Below are 26,001 nucleotides of genomic sequence, written 5' to 3' on the forward strand. Positions count from 1 at the left end.
AGTAGCAGGGTACATTTGGAAGAGATTTACAGCCTCTGCCCTTTCACAGCCAACACTTTGCCATGAAGTGCGGCGGTTCCCAGCTCATTCACATGCTCCACTCTCCATGGAAATGAGGTCCCCTGGAGCCAAACTAAAGACACTCTTCCCAAAAGGTCCGCTCTAATGGCTAACATCCAGTATCACCGCGCTTCAACAGTGTATGGCGGGACTGCGCAGCCCAGGCCCGATCCCTCACCCTGAGGGGGCAGCGCTCGGGCCCCGCTGCAGGCCGGGCGCGGGGCAGCGCCGGCGCCTCTCCCGCAGCGCCACACCGCCCTCTACCGGCCGCTGCCCGCGCTGCGCCCGCCGGAGACGCCGTACCCGGGGGATGGCTCCGGGATGACTCCGGCTGGAGGGAGCGCACTGAGTGGGGTCAGGACAGCAGGGAGTGGGGTCACCGGGTCACACCTGCCGGATGAGACTGGGCCATCCCAGAGCATGCGGCACAGGGCTGTGTCCACAGAATTCTTGATTATCTCCAGTGAGGGAGATTCCGCAAGCTGTCTGTGCCGCTGCACCATCAACTGCACAGTATAAGAAGTATTTCTTCATGTTCAAGTGGAACTTCCTGTGCATCAGGTTCTGCCCACTGCCTCTTGTCCTGTTGCTTGGCAGCACCAAGAAGAGCCTGGCTCCATTCTCCCGTCACCACCCCTCCATATATCTGTACACATTGATGAAGTGACTCGCACCGCCTGCCCCGGCAGCGCCAGCGGGGCTCGAACCCGCGACGCCCGCACGCCGAGCGGAGGGGTTCCCATAAGCCCCGCCCCTCTGCTTTGGCGCTCCGTCCATTTCCCTCTTTATGCGTCTCTTCCGGTCCGGCGCGGGAGGGCGCCGGAAGTGGCTCCATAGCGGCCGCGGCCGGGGGAGTTCGGCGGCGCCATGGCGGAGGTGAGGGACGAGGCGCTCTGGGCGAGACCAGGGAGCGGGAGCGGGTCGGGGCCGGGCGGGAGCCGCCCCGCAGCCGCCACCGTCGCTGTCCCCTGGGTGGGAAAGGCCGCTGTGGGGACGGTCCGTGGCGGCGCCTCCATCTGCGGCCCCCGCCCGGTTCGGCCCGGGGACACCGAGGTGCCCGCAGAACGCACCGGGTGCGGGCCATGGGAGTGTGCGTGTCTGGGGCGGGAGTGAGCAGCAGGTTTGCTTTGCCAGGCTTGTGCCGAATGCGGAATTGGTGCTGCGGGGCATCAGGCATAGCATCGCCAGCCCGTCAGGAGAGGGGATTGTCCCGCTCCAAGCTGCTCTGAGGCGGCCTCACCTCCAGTGCTGGGTACTGTTTTGGGTACCACAGTATCAGAAAAAGGTGTAAAGGTTATGGAGATGAATGGTCTAGAGGAAAAACCTTATGGATGAGGTCACTTGCCATATTCAGACTGGAGAAGAGGGTGAAGAGAAACCTCATTTCAGTTTACAGCTTCCTCGTGAGGGGGAAGCAGAGGAGCAGGCTCTGATCTGATCTCTGTGGTGACCAGTGACAGAATCCAAGGGAATGACCTGAAGGTGTGTCGGGGAGGTTTAGGTTGGATATTAGGAAAAGGTTCTTCACCCAGAGGGTGGTTGGGTGCTAGAACAGCTCCCCAGGGCAGTGGTCACAGCCACAGGGCTGACAGAGCTCAATGAACATTTGGACAATGCTCTTGGGCACAGGGTGTGACTCTTGGGGGTGTCCTGTGCAGGGCCAGACCTCGATGATCCTTGTGAGCCACTTCCAGCTCAGCACATTCTGTGATTGTGGAGAGCTGATGCCCGGGTGTTTTACCACCAGAGAGCTACCGACTGTTAGCCCATAAGGGAAACCACAAAAAGGGGCTTTTTGTGAGGGTTTGGGAGCACAGCTGTGGAGAAGCCCACTGGTTTTATAGGTTGTAGAATCTTTACTGTGGGGTGAATTTCATGCACTTCTGAAGGCACATGGGGCTGTCGGGGTTATAGAAGGAGGTGCAACGACTGCTGCCAGATGCAACACTACGAGCTGGTGTTTTACAGAAAAGCATCTGTCAAAAATTACTTGCAGAAATTTCTTCCCTGTTGGGGAGACATTGTGGTACCTACTCCTCCGTTTGTGGTGTCAGCAGCTGCTGTTGTTAGGTGGTAATTAGCCATGTTAACATGAAGTGGTACTGTGCACAGAAATTCATATTGCTCATGTTCTGTTTACAGTGGTAGTAAAAAGGGAAAATTTTACAGAGGGAAAATTTACAGGTTTTTCTTTTTTTTTCAGAAAGAATTGACTTATTTATTGCCTACATATATAAACAGATTTGGGAAGGATGTGGGATAGAACTTTTATACTCATGGATTTGTCATGTAGATACCAGTGCAGAAAGTTTGATAAAAGTTTTTGGCTTGCTTTTCAAAGTCTTGTAAGTTTTCAAGGAATAGAATATAATTTTGAATAAACAACTGACATAATGAATTTTTTAGTTTCCAAGAAGATTAGTGTCTTCTGTGAACAGAATGGTTGCATGTCATGTAACAGAACTGAGAAATTGCTACTCAGTTCAATTTATGTTTCAGTGTTCAGTTTTTCATTTAAATCTGTTCAAACTTATTTAAATGCTCTTTTCTTTATTTTAGGAAGTCCAGAAGCATTCTGTGCACACACTTGTGTTCAGATCTTTGAAGAGAACCCATGACATGTTTGTAGCTGACAATGCCAAGCCTATCCCATTGGATGAAGAAAGGTAAGTGCTGCTGCACCCAGTGAAGTTTTAAACTCTGTCAGTGATTGTCAATTTCTGACTCAAGTCAGAAATTCAGATGTTTCTGTACTGTCAACACTGTAATCTTGGGGGGAGAGAGAAATATTAGAGTTGTCGAGTAAGTTGTATGACATCCCTGTGCAATATTCCAGAACGTGTTAGCAGTTCAGAGGCTGGGGCTCAGTGAGGTTTTGCTTTGCTCTCGTGCAGCCACAAGGTGAAGATGGCCGTGAAGCTGCGCACGGAGTACGGCTCGGTGCTGCACATGCCCTCGCTCAAGGAGAACCTGCGGGAGAAGGGGGGCCCCAACTCCGGGGATCCCTATGGACACAAACAGTACTCTGGAAACCAAGGTTAGTGTGCCCTTAGTGCTCTGTTTGTCCTTCTCTTGTCACGGTCTCACTGGTGTAAAATCTGCAGAATGCAGTCCAGTGTTAATCCACTGGAGATAAATACAGATATCAAAGAAACCTTTTTTGATTGGTATTTTTCTTGCTAGGGTCCACAAGAGGTAAGTGATACAGAAGAAGGGGGAAGCTGATTTTAACAAAGGAGTTATTGAGTGCTGTGGATTTTTTATTGTGATTAGTTGGTGAAAAGAGTAACTTTTGGTAATATTAGTGTGTAATATACTTAAGTGTTAGAGTTGAATAATGTATTTCTTATGTCTGCAAGTTCATGATTAAGGACATCCTCTTTTTTACTTTTGTTTGTTTTGCATTTTTGCATGTTGTTTTTTGTTTGGGGTGGTTTTTTTGTTATTTTAGCTTTGTTTCATAGTATATTTACAGTCTTTTAGTTGTGCAGTTTTTAAACCAGAAAACGCTTTATTTCAAATCTGTAGAGTTTTTTTAATATATGTTTTGTGATGTATAAAATGTGTGTGTATGTGTGTGTGTTAGTTAGATCTCATATGAAAATTTCTTTTCTAAAAATGCTGCCTCGTTTTAGTTGAGGTAGTTGATATTCAGTTGATACTGAGATTCCGCCCAAGGTGCTTTATTTGGAAGTATTGTGAAACACGTTGAGAGAGAATGAAAAATCTTTTAAGAAAAAAAGAACCTTTTTCAATTCTGACAGTGCAGACAACCAACCAACTAGCTTACATTTCAGACACCCATGCTCTTTGTAGTTATGATATCTCCTTCAAAGGCAGTGTGAAGATTTTTTTCTTGAGTCCTCTTGATAACTGAATGGTAGCTTCACTATTCAAATTAATTGTTTTTTACAGTTGAATTTTCTAAAATGGAGATAACCAGAACAAATTAAATTAATGAAAATGAGAAATGTCTATGTACATTGAAGGTGATTACTAGTTTTTTCTGCTGTGTATTATCTGCTCTCTTTTCCTCTATTTGCTGTTTGAGTGCATTATAAAATGTAATTATTAATATAACATTCTCTTGCTCTTTAGGGCAAGAAGTTGAGTATATGGTAACTGGTACTCACCCATACCCATCTGGACCTGGTAAGTAAAATTTTGCAAGTGTTTGTATGGATTTTTTGGGTTCCTGTATGAAGAAAATATCCTCCATCCTAGCAGGAGCAGGCTTCTTCTTGATGTGAATCCATAATTAATAGTAGTGGAATGTTGCCTGCTTTTCATCACCAGGTGTAAGTTTCACCATCTTGCTCTGGGGAAGAGTTTTGAGGGTGTAATAATTTTAGTGCTTGTAAGGGTTACAGGCACTAGTTGCTCATTGCCACTGCTACTGACTGATCCTGCTCTGTTCTTGTAAGAATTTAGTTTTAGCTGTTGATCTTTTATTGTGCTTAAGTTTATTATGTGTAGTGGGAAATCTGTTGTCTTGATTTATAACTTAACAGATGTGAGTGTTCAGTGAACCCTCAACGGTTAAAAAAACAGGCATAGTTGCTTTTAACTATGGGGACAAGAATTACTCACAGTGTCTTCTTTCAGTTTAGTGTTCTTTTAATAGAATCATTTATATCAGGGTTCAAAATCAGACTCTCTTGGCTGTTTCTTGTTTTAACCTGAATATTTTGCCCAAATACTGAGTTTGTTGTCAACTGACAGAAGTGGTTAGGAGAAGAAATAAAATGATGAGTTAAATTCACCAGTCTGCACCAAAACTGTACTTTACAAAGAGTTTTTAATTTCTTCTTAGACAACACCTGCTGTTCTTGACAAGGTTAAAAATCTGAATATGTAGCTGAAATTCTCACTTCAGTAGGACTAAACCTTCTGTAGTTCTGGCACCACTGTGTGATGCCAAACACTGCATAGGGATGGATTATAAATTGTACTAAAGGGCCTAAGTTAGCAAATGCTTTACAAGATCATGTTTATTTCTGTGATGTTTGGATTTCCATAGCAGTTAAAGCTGGATATAGAGATGGATGCTGCTCCTAATTAGACTTTTTTTTTGTTTCCAATGGCATACTGTTCTAAACTCTAGAAATTTTGTACTCATATATGTAGTAGATCAAGATGGAAAGGATTTGTGCCAAAATAAAGATTTCAGTAGATTTGAATTGGATATGAAAATGTTACTGAAGGATGAGAGTTTATATTACAGATGTGTCAGGCCCTTGTTTGCAGGTATATGTGTTTATATATGTTTGTATAATACACTTTTGAGTTCCTGTTTAATGGAGTTGTTTTTGTTTCTGATATGTTTTTTGTTTTTTTTTCAAGGTGTGGCTTTGACAGCAGATACTAAGGTCCAGAGGATGCCAAGTGAATCTGCAGCACAGTCCTTAGCTGTAGCACTTCCTGCTTCCCAGTCCAGGTACTGCTGTGTTGCCTCATTGACATTGTTATCTGTGGGAATTGCAAGGCAAATCACAGAAGCTGGGATAAGAGCTACATGGAGTAATTAGAATATTCTTAAAGGAACTGCTTTTAGTGTGGACAGGCATTGTTTTTATGTATGCTTTTTATTTTGTATTGTCATGAGAGGTAGTGGGTGGAAGTTGGGACAAGGGAAACTTTGTTTAGTTAGAAGAGAAGAATGTGAAGCTTTGTGATATCTGTACCTTGGGGTGGCCAGGTCCTGGCCAGGGTGCCAGGAGAGGTTGTGGACTCTCCATCCTGAGAGGTGTACAGCACTCAGCTGGGTGCAGCCCTGTGATGCCTTATCATTTAGCAGGAGAAAGTCAATTGCCAGTCATGACCCATTTTCACTCCCCCCAGGCTGGATGCAAACAGGACAGCTGCTGGTGTGGGTGACATTTACAGGCATGCTGGAATGTCTGAGCGTTCCCAGCCTCCTGGGATGGCTGTGGTGAGTCTGTTGCACATCTAACTGGAACGGTACATGGTGTTGACCAGATTGCTTCTGGATCTGTGTGTGTTGTCTGGAGATCTCCTGACTGACTAAATTTAATCAGTTTTGAGAAGGCAGAATGTTTTAGGCTTTGGACAAAGAGATAAACTACCAACCAGAAGACTAACACTTCTTTTAATTTACAGGCTATGGTGGAAGCTGGTGGAAACAAAAATTCTGCATTAATGCCAAAGAAGGCTCCAACCATGCCCAAGCCTCAGTGGCATCCACCTTGGAAACTCTACAGAGTAAGTTAGAAATTACATGACATGAACATGCATATAAAAGTAGACATACTCTATGTAAGACCTCAAATCATAGTTTTTGTTCTCATTCACAAAAATATAATAAAATGTGATTTAAAAATGTGATCAAAAAGTGATCACAACTAAGTTATGTATACACAGTCTCGCTTTGAACCTCTCTTTTATTCTCGTAGCTGTGTTATGTTAAATTTGGTGAAAGGTTTGCTGTATTTCTGCCTAAGAAACTTCATTGTGTTTTAAATCTTTCAAAATGAGCCATATGACAGTACCTGAAACATGACATCCAGTGAAAGTAGTTATGAGGTTTGATTTTAGCTGTCTGACCTTGGAAAATTTAGAGAAATGGGCTGCTGAAAGCAAAGCATGTGTTGGCAGAGTATTTCTTGTGAGATCAAGCTCCATTATTTTTTATTGGAAAGTGTCCAACTCTCATATTACCCCTGTTTTGGGGAAAAGAAGGCGATGGTGTGCTTTAAGGGGTTATTATATAGAAATGTGATTTAATAGCCAGTGTTTTTATAATTGTTCTTTGTATAAACACTGTCCAGCAGCAGAAGGAATCTGTGCTCAAATATGGTCTTTCTCTGCAAAGCTTCAAGTGTTGAGCCACAGTGTTATGGACTCGCAAAGGATATTAAAAAGTCGCTTATACAAACAAGGTCTTTACATATTGCAGCTTCCCCAAGTCTGGTGTATTATGTAAATTTCTAGTTTTCCCTTTAACTGGAGTAGAAATCAAGCTGTCTTCAGATCTGATTTCACATTTGACTTTTCTTGGTAAATACTAGCAAATTTCAGTGTTGAAGAAGGAAAATTACTTCAAAAGGTGTTGTATTATTTCTGATATAAAGTTTTTTTGGTTCTTTCTGAAGGTTATCAGTGGTCATCTGGGCTGGGTGAGATGCATTGCAGTGGAACCAGGAAATCAGTGGTTTGTTACTGGCTCTGCTGACAGAACCATAAAGGTAAGAGCTTGGAAGAAATGACTGACAGAGTTTGCAGGGGTGGGGTTTTTTTGTTCCCTTTTTATTTAAAAATGTTTCCAGCCCTTGGAAACAATTTCTTGTTTGCTGTTTGTGGAATAATGAACTGCAGAACATTTTTTCTTTTGTTACCTTGTCATAAAGGATTTGTGGAGTAGCTGCCGTTCTTCTTTTGAGATTTCATTTCTTACATGGTAGTATCTGGAGAGCAAGTGTTTGTGTGACTGTATTTTTATCTTACATTGCAGCAGGATCAGTTACATCTGGGCTGTTTACCCAGATTCACTGTGTAACTTTTTCCTGTCTACCTTAAAATACCTATTTTGGTGCAGATTTGGGACCTTGCTAGTGGCAAATTGAAATTGTCTTTGACGGGACACATCAGTACCGTACGCGGGGTGATAGTAAGTGCAAGAAGTCCATACCTCTTTTCTTGTGGAGAAGACAAACAAGTGAAATGCTGGGATCTTGAGTACAATAAGGTAAGCTGCAATTTCTTTAATTGAAGGAATTGGTAGTAGCAAATACAAAAATCAAAGCATTTAGAATATTTTTTCAGTTATTAGTTTGCATGGTTTTTTATTCATCTAGGTTATCAGACATTACCACGGTCATCTAAGTGCTGTTTATGGCTTAGACTTGCATCCAACAATAGATGTGCTGGTGACATGCAGCAGGGATTCAACAGCACGAGTAAGTGTCGTGTTTGAACATCTTGATGTGTGTATTTCAATACCTTCACTTGTAAAAATGAGCACTTAGCAAAAGTTGTCATCAATTTAGATGAAATGCTAAGGTGGTTTGTGTTAGCTTTGTCTTACATTGTTAATAAAATTGAAGCCCAAATACACAAACTTGCCATGTCACTTCAGGATGATGTTTTATTTCTTAGTTTAGTAGGTAGACTACATAGCATACGTAGGATTGCTTAGTATTTAGAAGGCGGTGTGGGATTATGGTGGCTTGAATTATCCCTATGCCTGGAAGGCATATAACTGGCAGGTTCCTGCTCTTCTTGAAATTTGCCAGCTGAGGCAGTTCTGTAATAAATGGTTGGGTGAAAAATACCACCTAAATACCATTTTTTAATCTGTAAGACTATGGCAAGGAAATTATGTAATCGGTGTTAGTGCCTAAAATACATTGAATATTCTCCTGTTACTGACCTCTGACACATTTGCTGTGATTTCATAGATTTGGGATGTAAGGACAAAAGCCAGTGTGCACACACTGTCAGGACACACAAATGCAGTAGCAACTGTGAAGTGCCAAGCTGCAGAACCACAAATTATTACAGGTATAGTAGGTGTAGTTTCATGAGTAACATGATGGAAAAACCTAATGGTGAATGTGTTTGTTCAGTAATTGTGTGATGTTCATAATGTTATCTTGGTTAATTTTTCAAATCTCGTACTAGTTTCTGTTGAAAATGGGCCATGCAATGGTTATTACATACTATTAATGGTATGTTTAATCAAATATGGCTGTGCATTGCTTGAATGCTTTTCTGCACTTCCTTTTTTTCTGGTGTTTTCATTTGTGTTCTAATATGTATTGAGACTTGCATTTTCTGTGATATTTCGGTTCTCCCTATTTCAGTTCTCCCTATTTCAGTTCAGGAGTGTCCAGTACTGTGGTTAAGTGTTCATCTTCTTTCCCATTATGTCAAAATCAAGCTTTGGAGTGTAACTTCTTAAAGTTATCCTGCAAAACTGGATACTTCTTAAAACTGAGTAAAAATACTTTTGCAATCTGGAATCTTCTTCATCTGAGGTGGCATTAGCACAGTATTTATGTCTCTCTCACATCAATCTGGCTGCCTTAGCAAAGTAATGATTATGATAAAATCAAGATGATGGTTTCTACTGTTTTTTTTTTTTAATTTTCTTCTCATTGTAGGCAGTCATGATACTACCATACGGCTCTGGGACTTGGTGGCAGGAAAAACTCGTGTTACTTTAACAAATCACAAGAAATCTGTAAGAGCAGTAGTGCTACATCCAAGACAGTAAGTTTTCTTTATTTTGCTACACTTTCATAGTTTTTTGAGAATTCAACAGAGGAAATGTGAGTGATGATCTAGAATGGTAGAGCATAATAATGTGAGAAACTAATGCACTTAGGATGATGCAAAAATGTACATATCAATTATCAGATACATTTTACTGCACTGAGTGTGCTTCTCTAGTGTTGGCATTGGTGTACATTAGCAATCCTGAGATTGCCTTATATCCCAGAGCTGCTTATGTGTGTGCCTTTCATTCAGTCCTTAAAATTCAGTGATATAGTGCTCATAAGGCTAATGATAAATATGTAACTGAATGGTTGTGGGCGGGAATTGCAGTAGTTTTGTAATGGGCCAATGCACACATGAGATTAATGCTAAAGGAGACAGTGATTAATAGAGTGGTCTGTCTTTTTAATATGTGGTTCACTGCACAAGACATTTCAATCTAACTGGCCTTAAAAAAATCTCAGTGTGAGAATTGAAGCTTTGAAGCAGATGTTCTTGGAAGTGCTTTGAATTTAGATGCTGTATTTTGATGCACAACTGTTGCCTGTTTGGATCTCCATTAAAATAGTGGACAAAAGGAGTTTACATAGAACTTGATTGCTTCTGTGCCTTTAATATTTTAAAATTACATTTTGTCATTTCTATCAGAAATTCATCATCTTTGATATGAATAAACTCTGTTCCAGTGTGTGCCTGAAAAACTGTGTAGTCTGTTAGCTGTAGAAAAAGGCTCTATTTTACTTACATTCTGAAAAAAAAAAAATAATTCAGGGTTCAACTTCATTGATAATACCTTTCTGAAAATAAACTTGAAGTGTTCTTGTCAAATGATAGCAACTGTCAGTCTACAGTTCAATATTACTATTTTTTTTAATGTTGCAGTATTTTCTCAACTCAACTTTTTTATTTGTGCTATCTTTTAAATAGACAGCAAATTCTCTGGATATTGTGGCAAATTAAAGTATTCCTACAGGCTATTGTATGTGCTACCCAAATAACCATGTAACTGCTTGCACATGTTAAAATGAAGGAAATTTTTATTTTGGGGTGACTCAGTGGAAGAAATTATATTTCTTAGTAACATTTTTGCAGGGCTTTTTCCTTGCTTATGTAATTTTGGAAGACTAGGCATTAGCCTGTGCTTGGGGTTTGTTGCCTTTTTATCCTGTTACCTTTTCTGGTGATGCCCTGATACCTGAAAATTTGCCAGAATAACAACTGAAGAGAACTTAATGTGCATTTCAGATATTTGCATATGAAATCTATGGCATACAGGATGTTATAAAGTTTAGTTTATGAAGAGGAAAGAAAACAGTGGGAGTAGGTAATTCATGGCTTCATAAAATTGCTTAATTTCATGTGAAGTAAACCTGTCAGAAAAGCAGTTTTAATATTAAGTAATTTTGCAACTAGCATTTAGCAGTAGTTTTAATGAAGGACATTTGCTCTCACTACAGCTATTTTGAGCTTTAATATACTTTGTTTGTTTTCTTTCAGTTACACATTTGCATCTGGTTCTCCAGATAATATTAAGCAGTGGAAATTCCCAGATGGAAACTTCATCCAGAATCTCTCTGGTCACAATGCTATTATAAACACACTGGCTGTAAATTCCGATGGTGTTCTGGTCTCAGGAGGTAAAAATGAGAAATACACATTCCTCTCCTCTCCCCCATGTACATATGGCTGGAGATCCTTAGGCAGAGATGCTCATGGAGCTCTGCCTTACCTAGGCCTGTCAGACTGCTGCAGGACATAATTTCATTTTGTTGTGAGTAGGGCCACTTTGATGACCTCGGATGTTTCTGAGCTGCATGCAAATAAAATAAATTTGAAGGACTTCTAATGTACTGCATGGAAGAGGTTTCTCTTCTCAGCTGGCTGCTGCTGCAAGGCTCCAGAGTCCATCCTTTATGATCTGCTGGTCATTAGTGCCTCCTCTGGAATTAGCTGCATGTTGAGGCAGTGACACTGGCTAGCAGATGTAGAAGCATCTTGCTAAAGCTAAATGGGAATAAAGCACTTTGTCCAATGTGCCCTTGGTCCTGTAGGCTGGGGATGTGGGGTAAGATGGAAATGTGCTAAGCAGAAATTGGGAAACAGCCAGTTACATTATCACCTTACTCTGGTTATGTTTCCATCTATGTGAAAGGGGCCCTTGATTTTAAAACTTGGATAAAGCTGTGTTTAACAAATGGCTCACCCGTGTAAGAACAAGAACTTCACAAAATACTGAAATGGACTTACATGTCATTATTATTATTTGAAGACACTTTCAGAACATCCTTTTATGACTTTTTAATGTTTGTAGTAGCTGAGTTTTAAAAAACACCTTCTCCACATAAAAAACCCCTATTACCATTTTACTGATATTAATTGTGAGTTCTAAAAAGTTAAAATTGGGGTTTCAATTCTCCCCTTTACATCCTAATGCTATCTACAGCAGCTTCAGAGAAGGTGATACTGAATCAAAATAAGTTGATTTTACCTTGGAGTTTTCTACTGTAGAAACACTCTTCTTGAAATATCTGGATTTCTAGTCTAGCTGGCAGCTGTGGAGAAATTTAATTTTTAATAAATCTGTTTTGGCTAGATGATGCTTTTGAGGGGTATTGGGTTTTCTAACTGAAAAATTTTCTTGAGAGTATCCTTCTGAATAGAGCGTTCAGATTGCTGTGAATGCCCTGTAGCTGATGCCAGTAGCAGCAACACTGCAGGTGGTTTAAACTGGATTTGGAATAAAATCTCTGCAAACATTAAACCTACTTTGCATTAAGTCAATGTCCTAATCTCTTTGGGAGGATGATGCCTCCTCATTCAACTTCAGTGGAGCTACTGAGCAGGGAGCTTGATTTTCAGAATACCTGTCCTTACTGTGCCTCCAAAGCAACATGTGCAATTGCCCTGTGATGTAATGTATCATCTCTCGGGGTTATCTGATGAAAATCTGGATGAGATTCTGAGAAGGAAAACAGCAGAAAACAGGAAAATTTATAGGATGTACTGTGCTATTCTACATGAATGTGGTGTTATGTCTTCCTGATGTATTTACTAATTGTTCATGATGGTGGTTTTAGAAGACTGATAGAAATTTACTGGCTTGTTTGTTTGTTTGTTGTAGCTGATAATGGCACTATGCACCTTTGGGACTGGAGAACTGGATACAATTTCCAGAGAGTACATGCAGCTGTACAGCCAGGTTCTTTGGACAGTGAATCAGGAATATTTGCTTGTGTTTTTGACCAGTCAGAAAGCAGATTGCTAACGGCTGAAGCTGATAAAACCATAAAAGTATACAAAGAAGATGATACTGCGGTATGTCAAAAAGTCTTTTTAAAGTATTTTCATAAAATCAGAAAAATTCAGACAAATATAACACATATCTGTAGGGGACATTTTCATACTTATGTAATCCATTTTGTTGAAGTTTGAAAGAAATCTCTGTATTAGCATTAACAGGACAGTAGCTAATTTCTGCATTCCTAATTATTGTTATATGCTGTAGTACAAATAAGTGTCAGGTCTGTGAACTCTTCTGTAAAGGGCCTTTTTGGTGAAGTTTGGAGAAATTTGAATACAATCATGTACATTGGGTTTTGAACCCAGTGGGGAACTATGTGAGGTTGTATTGATAAAAATATGGGAATCAGCAAAAGGATTGCACTTTTAAGGTTTATTGTACTTATTTATATCATTTGAATTAGTTATTGGCCTTGACAGTTTTTAGAATTTGAAGTCAAGAGCTTATTTTCAAACTGTTATTCTAAAATATGAATTGGTTTACCAGTGGAGAGGACAACAGATGATTGTATAGTTTATCTGTGTATGTCTTCAATATAAAGAATATAAGAATTTTAATCAAACCTTGGAATTTTGCACTGAATTAGACTAGGAGTAACTCTTAAGTATAAAGAATCAGGAATTTTTTATCAGTTTTAAAGCTGGGCAAAATACACTCCATGACATCTACCAATACTGATGTAGATATGTCTGGAAAGCCTGTCACTGGCAGCTCCTGCTCATGTGCTTTGATAACCACAGTGTTGTTTTGGAAATGCCACTGGCAACCTGATCATTTTCCTTGCTGGAAAAAAAAAAAAGACAAGTACAGAAAAAGTATTGCTATGTATTTCAGACAGTGAGATGATAGAAAATTTAATTTGGGTAAATTAATTACATTGTAGATTAAGTAATAATAATGCTACTTATGAAATAGAGTACATATACTTCATAAATGGTATTTTAAACTAAACCTCAATTATAGGTGAGTTTCAAGTTTAATATAAAAATCCTTATGAGATAATTTTTTTTCCCTTTAGACTGAAGAAACCCATCCGGTCAGCTGGAAACCAGAAATTATCAAGAGAAAGCGATTTTAGTGTGGCAACATACTACTTCTGTAATTTTGTTTTGGCTTTCCTGAGAGCATTCAGTCAGATTTTGTTCTGCCTAGAACAGCAGAGCAAGAAGTCAGCTAAGTCATTGCTATTTCAACATGTTTTATAATAAATTTTATTTCTCTTTCCTTTTGTCTTTTTTTGTTGCAATTCCAGCAAACCAGTTGAATCTTTACTTTGTGAAGCATGTATGGCTCATGAAAAAGATAGGTGTGCAGGTGGTTAATTTTTAGGCTTACATTCAACAGATTCTTATAAAAATATTTTGATGAGCTAAGTTGTCTGAAGCACCCTTGTTGACCTCAAAAGTTAATCACAAATTTATGCATAGAAGTCATCTTCTGGAAGTTCCTTAGGGACACTTTCAGATTTTAGACCAATATTGTTTATTGTACATAGTCTAAGTCTATACTGAATTAGAGTTACTGAGTAATTTACAAACAAGCAGGACGACACAATAATAAGGTAATTGGCTTTATAAACACGGCCACTGAACATTGCTGGTGCTGTGTTATTGAAGGAAATGGATCTTCAGAGTGTATCTTTCCCCAGGAAAGTGTTCAAATGGAAGCACTCATCTTCACTTGGTTATTTCAGAGTGGGCCTTCTGTAGCAAGGACTGCTGTCAAATCACTTTGTTTGCAGGACCAGTTGACTTTCTTTGCAGATGAACTGTTTGCTTTTTCCAGTTATCTAAAGCATATATGACAGTAGAGTGCAGTGAAGTTTTAAAACTCAGCTAGAGGAAAAGCTCTTAGCTCATTTAAGCCTTATTTTACAGGTTGCTGTCTTCCCACGATCTTAAGAAGGAGTTTAAAATAAACTGTTACTGAAAGATAGTTTGTACTTGTGGAGGGACAAATCTTTCATTGGCTCTATGAATAGTCACATAACAAGCAGTAAACCATGTAAACCTCCTTGCTACTACTATCTGTGATGTCTGTGCTGCTCTAAAGTACTTTCTCTTCACAGAGCAATAGAGAAAATCATTGTCATCTGGCCATTCTGTTATTGGCAAATTTGCTAGCAGGATTAATAGCTGCATTGGCTAGAGAATTACTCTGTGGCCTCACTGATATCAAGCACTGATGTCAAGCAGTTCACAATAATTATTTCTATTCTCTAGCAGTTCGACTTCTTTCAAATCTAGGATTTGTGTTAGAGAAGTGAGTTATTTGCAATGTAATTTACAAAAAGCTAGTAAAATTATGTGTTGTTTATATTATGACAATTTTTGTCTTTTTTATGATACATAGGAAGTCTTGTATTTATAATCTGAATGTCTGACAGTGTCATTTTAAGGGAGTCCAGGCTGCATAAATAACTGAATTTTAGTTGACAGCTACTGTCAGAAAAAACTTCACAAAATAGGAAATGGAATATTTGATATTTACGAGTTGGATTAGGAATCTTTTATTTGAGTGGTAATTTGAATTTTTCTGGATCTTAATTACAGTTCTTTCCATGGTAACTGATATAACAGTTAAAAATCCAGATTGTAGCTTATGCATGTATACAGCTACTAATGCGTCATTCCAGAAATCAGTGAATTATTGGTGTTGTGCAGATTTTTTTTACTCACAGTGAAATCCTGTTTAGGAAATCAGAGCAGAGAGAAACAACTTAACTTGAAAAGAGGTGGGATTGCTGAGGATTTTTTTTGTTCCATTTTGTTTTGGGTTTTTTTTAAGAAGTATCTTTTTTTTTTTTTTTTTTATAATTTGGAATGAGGAAGGAGAAATTACTTCTCTAGCTATGGGCCACAGTTCTAGCATGTCTTTTCTGTACTGGCACTTTACTTCAGAAACTGCATTTATTTTACTTACTCTTTATAATTTTGAAGAGTGATCAGAAAGTCTCCTTAAGAACCTGTGTTTCTTCTCTGGACATCTGCTATCTTGGGACAGTGGTTATGAGAGCATTTTTTTTTTGTGCCCTCAGTAAAGATTTTGTTTTTACATTAAAGGCCGTGCACTATTACTTGGGATAATATGTTTCCTTTTTGGCCCTAGGATAGGCTGCCACAGTTCTAAGTGTGATTTTTTTTGTTTTTTTAAGTGTATTCTTGAACATTTGATTGACTTGTTTGTTTCCTTCCCAGCAGTTTTTTCTTCCCTTTGACAGTAATGTGAATATCATCACATGTTTTTATGTAAGTATTGTTTATGGTGCATCAAGATTATCAGATTTCATCAAAGTACTTCTCTGGTGCTGAGTAAGCCTGGATAGTCAGCTGTGACACACATAGGCCTGATCGTGTAGGATACACAGTGGCATTAGATTTGTCAATGTCAGTCATAAGGTGAAGCAAAAGAGGAGGATCTGATCTACTGGATGGATTATCCATGCTTCTGGAAAGGGTCACAGTGCAGTGTCAGTTTAAGTAATCTTGAATGGGAGTCTAATCGCAGAAAATAATTACTGTACTTAATTCCATAAAATTTGATATTGTCTTCTGTATAGGCTTCTACCACAAACCCTGAGATTTGTTTTATACTGTGTATAAAATTGCAGAGAAGTGAGGAAATGGGTTTTGTTTGTAAAATAAAAAAGTGTAACTGGTAAAGTGATGAATTTTTCAGATGACTCTTTGCTGATACTGAGGCATACAGTGTAAACTGTGCAACTACAATGCTGTTGTGTTGCTGGCAGCACGAGAGTGGTGCAGAACAATTTGTATTTGGCAGCTGAAAGGCTCACAGAAACAAGTGTCTAACAGCAGCTGCTTTTTAGTTTTGTTGGATTGGAATGAAAGTGCTACACCTGATGTAAGTGACAGCAATTTAGCAATCAATAAAACCTTCCATACAATATGAATTCATGTCTTTTTTCCATTAAGGTTTTTATAGTAAGGAGAGCAAAAAAGAACTGTATTGAAGTGAAAGTAATTCAGTATCGACATGGAGTGTTTCCCATAGCACAGTAACAAACATTTTTGCACATCAGCTGTAATGGGAAGTGAGAAAGTACTGATTGCTGTTTTATGCAGAGCTTCCTGTCTGCATGAAGGGATTAGCAAAACAGATACATTCATGCATTTTCTCTAGTGTGTTTTTATAAAACCCAGAAACACCTCTGGAGTGAAGTATGAGTTCTAGGATGAGTTCTGGGTGAGAGTTTTGTGGCAGGATCATCCCTTAGGCGTTACTGTCTTCCTGTTGCTGCTTTCTTGAATCTGTGGGATAAGTGTTTGTAACACTTAATTGTGTTACCTAAGTCAGTAACATGTTAACTTCTTCCAGGTGCATATTTGCACCAGGGTTTTGTTAACCTTCCTTTAGGGTTTTTGTTTGAATATAATGAATATACAAGCCTCAAACTTCTATCTAAAGCATGGATTAATTGGAGGCACTCCCCTGCAAATTAGACCTCAGCAGTAAAATAATTGAGCTAAATGTCTGTTAGCTAAATCTGTTAAATGTCTCCTTGCAAGGAAGTTTGAAATCACTGACAAGAAAACTGTAGTTGAAAATGCTTGGGAAATTTATATTGTGCTGGAGTTTTTTTCTTTCTTCAAAAAACCTGCACACGTTCCCCCCTGTGTTTGAGAAGTGCAGGTAATGTGTGAAATGCTCATTTCTGCCAATGTGTTTTTGCAACCTTTGCTTTATTTTTTAGGGAGAGCATGTCTGCAAGACATGTCAGCTTTACTCTTTCTGCTCTAATAACAATTTTTGTGTTTTAGATGCTGATGCAAATGTCTTGGTTTTTCCCAGGTAATGCAGGGCTAAGTCCTTCAGAGCAAGGGAAAGTCAATGCAGCATCAGTATGAATTATGAGAACCAAAGGCTACACGTAGAGAAAAATAAGACTTGGCAGAGGCCAGATAAGAAAACTGTAATTAACTGAAACCTCTCAGGGAGGTGAAAAGGATGGTGGAAGAATTAAGACTAAAGGAGACAAGAGCTATTATGTCTGAAAGGAAATATTTGAAAACTTACTATATTTACCTGGCAGGCTGGAGTAGGGGAGACATTTCTGGATTAGAATGGAATAATGAAGGAGCAAGAGTGTGTTAATGTGGGTGCAGCCAATGGTGAAATGAAAATGTGGGCAGTTTGATGCAAATCTTTTTACAGCAAGCTATAAATGTATTTCTGAAAAGTGCAGGTATCGTATGTACCTGCATGTTCCAGTGCTCTCATGCTCCAAATTATAACTCAGTATACTACAGAAAATTCAGTGGCAGGTAAAGAATTGTGGACCACTGCAGAATGATAAGTCTGGAGAGATTTGCAGCTGCACTGGGATTTTTACTGAGGAAGTGCTTGCAAGCAGAGTTCTAAACAAGGCTTAAAAGTAAAGTGTGAAGAGTAAAGCCAAAGTTTGTATGGTGAATATCTTTAAAAAAATAGGATAATTTTTTTTACAGCTGATTGAATGTAGGAATTGCCTTACAACACTGAGTTTGGTTTTTTTCTGACAGGTAAGTGGTGAGCTGAGGAATGAGAAGTGAGTTTATAGCCACAGAATATCCTGCTGAGAGGATGCATTGCTGTTGGGAGACTATTGTGATAAGAATGTAGCTTGTGCAATCAGAAAAACCTTTGTGCTGCATCCAAAAGTGGGATTTTTTTGGGTTGTTTTTTTTTGTTTTTTTGTTTTTTTTTTTTAATGGAAAAAGACACTACAAATCATAATGTGGCTTAACTATTTCCAAGTAAATCCCCTTGACAAGCCAACTTCCTGCACTGACAACTAGAGATCTGCTCTCAGTAAAGCAGCAGTGTAGATTATGAATGTAAGAGCTCCATACAAAAATTTGAGCATGGCTTCAGCTGCCAGATGAGTCACATTTCATGTCCTGTAGGTGTATTAATTCTTTCCTGCTCATTCAATGTCTTTTCTTCCCATGCAACATGCTAATGAGCATGTTTCTTTTAAAGAAAGCTTGGCAATGCAAACCAGCCAGAATATATTAATTCTGTTAATGACTTTGTTCTATTTGGAACTGAAAATCCCAGTGAAGGAGTTTTGTGTTGCCCTAAATCAAACTTCAACAGGAAATTTGAAAGTAACTAGCAATTAATCACAGCAGCTAAATGAAAGCGTAGATAAAATTGCTTACTGCTTACATAAATTATTGTAGTGAAGTGCATTTTTTTTTGTTTTCCTGGGCAAACCTCATTGATTATTTTTGGGTTTTTTGAATTATTTTTTTGTTAGTTAGATTTTGTTTGCTTGTTTTTTAATTTTTTGGTGAGGTTGTAAATGTCCATTAATTGTATAAGAGGAAACTGCTCCTGGAATTTGTGCAGTTTTAGTTGCCAGTTCAGTGATGCAGTTTTTCTGGAGTGATTAGAACAGAAAGACTGTGCTTAAAATGGCACAGTGAGTTTCAAAGATTCAGACACTGAAGAGAAGGTCCACACGCTGCCCATAACATAACCCTGTGGCAGTGCAATTTTAGTTTTGTATTCTCTCACAGGTTTCAATTTCTCAGTTTTTGTTCTTGGGAAACTTTAATGGTGAAAACACTGCTAAGAAATTGGAAGCTATCTTTAGCCCATATCTCCAGCCTGATTAATTATGATCTGATAACTCCTTTCTTTTTTCCCCCAAACTTGTCCTGGCCTTCTTCCATCAACAACATCCCTGAGGAGCCTGTGAGATCCTCAGCTGTTTTGGAGAGCTTCATGTTGGCCAGGTGCAGTGAGCAGTGCTATCAATTGCTCTTTCAGGTCCCTGTGTGGTTCAGCCTTGCTGCATCAAACACTGACAGAACTATGCAGGAGGAGTGTTTTGTGGTGGGAAGTTGTTCTTGGAGACAGAAAATACTGACTGAATAACCTGATCTGCAACCCAATGTTGATAGATTGATAGATAATTGTTCTGCCTTCATCCTCACAGTTCCTCTCACCTTACTTGATTTTTCTTGAGAAATCATAGTAGTACAGCACACTGTGTATAAGATGTACCAGTGGTTGTTAACAATGCCTCACACTGGTTTTAATTACAAAATCTGACAACAGTTTTCACATTTGTAACAGAAAATAGGCAAGCAGTAAAGCCTGAGATTGAATGAGACACACACAAAGGAAACCTAAACCAAAGTGAGGAAGATGTTCAAGTAAATCACATCTGGTTTTTTTCTCTTTTTAACATATTCAGCTCAGCAGTGTGCCCAGTAATAGTTGCTAAACCTCAGTATTCCACTGAGAAACATTCAGGCCAACCTGGCTGACTGTCCTGGCAGTTGCTTTGGGTTGGAGAAGCTGAGCAGGAGACATTCTGGTGGAGAAATGCCAAAATGGCTTTGAGTGAAAAGCTGTCCTTGTGATGAGAAAATGTCTAGCTTTTTACTGTTTCACAATTCCTTAGTTTCTTAAACGTCCTAAATTTTTGCTGCGAATAGTAAACAGATCTAGTATTGCAGGTAATAAGGACCTTTAAATTGTGGTCAAACTTCTAAATTGTCCTCTTTAAATTGTGGTCAAACTTCTAAATTGTCCTAAAATTTTGGACTCAGGAATATTCCAGGACATACAAGTCTCATGGTAACACAGTACCTATAGAGAAATAAAAGAAAAAATCACAGGCAAGGAGCCATTACCAATAATGGTCACAAGTAGAAAATGGGAGAACTTTCTACTCTGGAGGATATTGCATCTCCATACACATCTTCCAAAAAGAAAGGCCTAAATGTTGTTGCTCTGTTCAAAGGGAAGACAGAAAGGATGCTGAGGTGAGGTGTGTTTATAAAATGAACAGCCAGAACATAAATGTCTGTGTGCTGTTCTGTAAGTGTGTGTCTTACACCCTGCTTATACTGCAGCAGTTAATTTGAAACAACTCTGGTGATAACTGATACCTGTGTGGAGAGGTGTGTGGGATGTGACAGAACTAGTGATTTTCTGCAGGACACACCTCACAGTTAACCACTAGGAGCCAGCATGTTTTAAAATAACACAGCTGTTGTCACTCCTACCTCAGGGCAATACTGTGTTTTCACACTGTTCTCCTTGCTTTAAGCCATGTCAGTTCTCACTTTTTTTTAATGTGGTGTTTTTCTCTAGTGTAGACAGGACCAAGGTAGTATGTGGTTGAATTTAGAAATGTTCCTGTATAAAGAATACACTTACACTTTCCTCATCCTCTTTCCTTCTTTCCTTTTTTTTCTCCCTTTTTTAAAATTTTCTGAAAGGTTTTCCTGTATGTTCTCACGTGCAGTTCACGTGAAATCACTTCTCTCTTTCAGTAAAAGGGGAATATAATTTGTATTATGCAAGAGAGAATAAAGGTAATGTCCCCTGAGAACCTTACTCTGGAAAAAATTAAAATGTCTTAGCCTTTCATTTTGATGATAAGTAGTTATAGTCAGCTAAGCCTCCTGCAAAAATGTGTTTGATGGTCAGCGTTCTAGATTCATTTTCAGTGCTTTTAGTTTTGCTTAGACTGCTGTAATTTCCCCCTGTGCTGAGGCTGGTTAAGACATCTTAAAAAGCAGCATCTCACTATGGTCAGCATAGTGAGATGCTGCTTTCCTCCTTCCTGTGCACACCTTGACCTTCCTCTTTCTCAGCCTGCCCCTTCCAGAATGGAGGGGTGAGCAGAGACACAGCCACATCATTGTCCTCCCATCCCAGAGCTCTGCCCCTTCTTCCACTCCTACCAAAACCCTCCTTGTTGGCTCATGAACAGAATGAAATAATAATCTGTTTTTTCCTTCCTGAGCACCAGAGACCATCAGCAAAGTGAGTGTATTACAGGGGAAGAAGAAATGGGTTTCTTGATGCCTAGAGGTTAGAAAGGGATCACCTGCTGGAAACACTGGAGTTGTGTTTACAGGGTCATGTCTTCTAAAATACACTCTGGAGTTTGAAGAGACTCTAAAGCTGTTTTGCTGACAACTTTGTTGTTTCTACTGTCTGAAAGCATCACAACAATAAGAATAATGATTGTGATCTATAATTTGCCACAACTATAATGCTTTTTTTTTTTTTTTTTTTTTTTGCATTTGCATTTGCATTTGAAATGGGACTGAGAAGTGTCACTGATTCGCTCCATTGGATTTCTAAATTTTGTTTGGCAAGGTCAATGCAGTTTGGGAAACAGAAATTCTACAGCTGCTTTGCTCATTGCCTCCCTGCAGTGATCATTGTCCCTAGCAAATACACAGCCTGAGCAGTAACTAAGCATAGCACAGAAATGGATCCTGCCCCATCGTGCTTAGTTCCTGTTCAGGGGCTGGATGACTGCAGTTGCTTGCAAAGCTTGTTTCTTACAAATCTCTGGGGATTGCTAGGATAGTTTTGCATTCAGGCCATTGGTCCAAATATTAATTTTGAAGCATTTCTGCTACTAAAATCCAAAATGTTTCCTACAGGGCTCAAGGTGGTGTGAGTCTACCAGCCACCTCTCAGTTTGGAGGTTTTCACACACATACTGAGGTAGATCCAGCCTGTGCTGCTCCATACATGTCTCACCTCTTGCCATCCTTTCCTTGAAACTAGTGGCAGTGACAGCAACTTCAGCAGGCCAGTGTCAGCTATTTGGAAATGTGCCCAGCTCCTTGGGCTGTTTGCTGCCTGATCATCCATCCCCACCAGCACACACTACCAAAACCTGGCATGCAAACCCCATACAACCATCTACTTACATGCTGGATATTAAGCTTGGAGAAAATAAAACGTATGCACATTGCTGAGGAAATAAATTTTGAGAAGCTAAATTTGCAGTTCCTATTTCACATTCCTTTCTCCTTTTAAATCAAGATGTGAATGTTGTGATATGCACTCCGTGTGTATGGTGATCCTTGCTGTTGCATCCCATAACAGGAGGAGGGAGAGGAAGTGTTCTTGTATTTGCTCTGCTCTGAAGTCTTCTTTGTCTTGCCAAAATTTCTTCTTTGGCATATTTTCCATATCTGGCTCATTGAAGCCATGCATTTGTTTTCCATCAGTTGCCTCAGTTAATATGATGAGTTTATTATTATTTTTAAATACTGCATTTGAAATTAAAAAACACTCTCATTCAATGGTCTGATAAACTGGTGTTATTTGCTGTCTTTGCCTTGTCCTTCTTTTCACTCATTTTCCTTCTTTTTCTCCTTGATTCACATCTTTAAGCCAGCTTTGCTCATGCATACATCATTTAATGTGCTTTCATGTGTGTGGTACTGCCCACAGAAACCCCCAGTGTGAGCCCAAGCCTGCTGTGAACTCTGCCCACCTCACCTGTGTGATGGGAACAGGATGCTGGAGGTACCAGGGACAAGATGGTGAAAAGAGCACTAACATTTTTGAAATGTCTCTCTTGGCTGGTTGATTCACTTTCCATCTATCTACATCTTCCACATCTGTTCTGTGCTTCTTCTCCTTTGACAGAAGAAAGTAGAAATAAAAAGTGCACAAGAGAATAAGTATTGAGAAGGAACACTGAAGTAAGATTTTTCACAAGCTTTTTGTGTCCTATAAACCCACCGCAGAAGTAGGGCCATAGGATCAAACCTCCCAAACTTCATACTATAAAGCTTCCTAATTTTTCCTCTTTCCCCTTAAGTAGAGATTTAAGCCAACACATAAGTCTTGACTCTTGCCTCATAGACCAAAGGTAAATAAATCCACCCAGCATACACTGGCAGAGAAATTTACAAGTTACATTGTCCTCATGGCTGCATTTTCTAAAATGTCTTTTCTCTGCCAGCACTTTTGGTCATAAGCCCTCTTCAGCAAATTCTGCAGTCACATTTATGCCCTCAGTCTTTACTAGTCATAACAGGGGAGGTGATTTCTACCACATTGAATGGTTTTGTATTTCAAAGTATAATCAGTTACAATCAGTAAATGTTTATTGGGGTAAGGCAGCCAGAGGGTCTGTGCTGGGCTTGCTGGGATAGGGTGTTTCAATTAATTCTGAAATGTTCTAACTGCATTAATGTACTGCTTCTTTCTTTCATGTCCTCTCCCACCTCAGAAAGGGATGAACCAAGGGATCAATGTTTGTTCTGTCTAACCACCAATTTAAAATTCCAGTTTGAACCATTTTCTCATTGTTGTGCCTTTGCCTTTTCTCTTTGTTTCTTCAAAGAGGGAAAAAAAACCCAGGTGGAGATATTAGTCAAAGGGTTTTGTCTCTCTAGCAGGTCAAAAAATGTGGAGTGGCTTCTGAAATTGGGCATACAAAAGCTCCCTGCATTGAATGGCTGCTTTAGATGTAGGTTTTGAAGAGGGAATTGCATCTCCCAGCACTCTGGTGAGGCTTTTTAATACATTAATTGATGGGTAGAGGGAAAGCCAGGCATGAATTCACAGCGGAGTAATTTAGTAGGAAATCAAAGTCTCCCAAGAGAGAATTTCAACACTCTTCATCCTCCCCCAGAAGACAGTTTCTTTCCCAGGTATCTTCACCTCTTGGGGAGTTTTTTACCTGTGATCAGAAGCAGTTGGATGTCCCTGGATATGCCATGTTGCTGTCCATGACTTGAGTGCACAGGAGAACTGGCTGCAATCCCTGGATAAACACCCATGTACACGCCTGCCCTCCATGTCAGGCCAGAGGCAGCCCTTGGCAGGAGCCTGTCTATGTCCCAGCCTGTTGTGATTCACTGCCCAGTTTATTGGTGCGAATTGAGGCAGCAAATTGAGGTTAACGCACAGAGGTGTGAACTGGAGCAGATGAAATGCTGGCCTGCATCTTGTCCTGTGGCTGAGGGGCAACAACCTGTGTGGAGAAGCAGCAGAAAGCAAGTCATAACTGCTGCCAGAATGGCCAGGCATCCTCTCTGAACATATTTTTCTGCCCCATTTTAATCTCCCTGGTGCTCAGGTCTTTGCCCTTTTACTCACTGAGAGGAGTTGAGATGAATTTCCCCATCCTCAACCTTTCCACTTGGCCATTTTTTTCCTTGCCTCATGATTAACTGTGTTTGAAATTGGACACAGAGGCATGTGCAAGTGGAAAACCAAAAGAGAAGTCCCAAACTGTGCTGTTACTATTAATGGCAGGGCTAGCAGCCAGCAAATTCACTTGGTTATGCCAAACCCAGATTAGACAGTACAAACCCTGACAATTTGGTATACTTTTCTGAAGAAATTATTCAAAGTGCATTTTCTAGTGGGGAGACAATACTGCATTTTGCATGAAAAGAATGACTTTCTTTAGCTGTTGAGCAAACACAGAGCATCTGCCTAGTATTTATATCCAAGAAAATAAAGGCAGAAAATGTTCATTTTGGAACTTAGTGGATGAAATTTTGTCCCTTTGGAGTAAATGGGAGATTTGCCATTGACTCCAGTCAGGCAGGCGTTTCACCCGATACTTTTTACATATGTTTTTATATGTTATGATAATTCGTGAATGAACTAAAATAGTCCTGTAGAGAATATACAAGGATTGTTCTTCTCTGGCTTAGGGGGAGCAGCCTTCATTTATAGTGGGGTCCTTGGAAATAAATATGGATGGGAGAGTCTTTACCACATTACCAATACATACTTGATCTTGTATCTGTGTTTTGTGTAATCCATCAACAGCAGCATTGCACAGAGTTAGCTGAGAAAGCAGCACAGATGGGAAGAAAATGTTTGAAACCAGATCTGAAGGAGGCTGAGGTGAGTTTTCTGGATGGGGGTTGTAATCAGCAGAGAAAGCAGAGTATCTTGCCCTTTGAGGATGTCTGTCTTAGGTTGTTCCAAGTCTATGATCCAAAGGCCTAATTGGGCTTCCAACCTCATTCTGGCTGGATTTCTAAATGCTTAAGAAATCATTAGTAGCCAGGAGATCTTTGGGGGGTTTATTTGTTTGTTTCCCGGCGTGGGGAGATTCTGAAGAATCCTTGTGGACACACACCTTGTCATTTCAGCCAGGTTTCTGCCTCCCAGCATCAGGCTCCTTCAACGTGCTGCTTATGAAGATGCATCTTCTGCCTGATGAGAAACTGATACCCACAGATATTATGGGCTGGTTTTATCCCCTGTGCCTGTGCTCCACAGCCTGCTTTGGCCACCTCTTGCCTTGATTGGAATATGTTAGTTTTGGCCTGGGAAGTTCCAACAGTCCAAAGGATCTCGTCCTTTCCTGGCTCAGCCACCAGTTAGGGCTGGCCCTCAGCCTGGAAGGCTGCTAATGTAAGAGAGAAAAGGGCTAGCTGGAGAGCCATTTCTGTTCTGTTTCTGGAAGAAACTTCCATTCTTGTCCTGGTCAGAACATCTCCAGAGGATGAATAAGTGGTTTGGAACTTGGGGAAGGAGAGAAAGAGGATGAAGTTAGTGCCATGATATTTTCTGTTGCAGGACTCTGGTTAGCAGGTAATTGGGGGAATCCTCCATTACTGTAACTGCATTTAGCTTAAATATGCAGTGAAGTGACC

General features: G+C 39.8%; 1 protein-coding gene across 1 annotated transcript; it reads left to right on the forward strand.

Moving 5' to 3' along the window:
* The first annotated feature begins 869 nt into the window (after positions 1-869).
* PLRG1 (pleiotropic regulator 1) lies at positions 870-16,508 on the forward strand. Its single transcript, XM_058025042.1, has 15 exons — positions 870-936; positions 2,620-2,726; positions 2,955-3,097; positions 4,159-4,212; positions 5,404-5,497; positions 5,902-5,992; positions 6,181-6,282; positions 7,173-7,265; positions 7,616-7,765; positions 7,875-7,976; positions 8,478-8,580; positions 9,183-9,291; positions 10,795-10,934; positions 12,419-12,612; positions 13,617-16,508. Exons 1-15 carry the CDS (start codon positions 928-930, stop codon positions 13,674-13,676), a joined length of 1,551 nt encoding a protein of 516 aa, XP_057881025.1. The 5' UTR covers positions 870-927; the 3' UTR covers positions 13,677-16,508.
* Positions 16,509-26,001: the final 9,493 nt, after the last annotated feature.

This window comes from Melospiza georgiana, chromosome 5, assembly GCF_028018845.1.
Source record: "Melospiza georgiana isolate bMelGeo1 chromosome 5, bMelGeo1.pri, whole genome shotgun sequence".
NCBI lineage: Eukaryota > Metazoa > Chordata > Aves > Passeriformes > Passerellidae > Melospiza > Melospiza georgiana.

Excerpts from the sequence above, each read along its gene's own strand:
- PLRG1 (XM_058025042.1), top strand. Across the intron at positions 2,727-2,954 it reads ATCCCATTGGATGAAGAAAG|CCACAAGGTGAAGATGGCCG; the intron begins GTAAGTGCTGCT and ends GCTCTCGTGCAG. Across the intron at positions 5,993-6,180 it reads AGCCTCCTGGGATGGCTGTG|GCTATGGTGGAAGCTGGTGG; the intron begins GTGAGTCTGTTG and ends TTTAATTTACAG.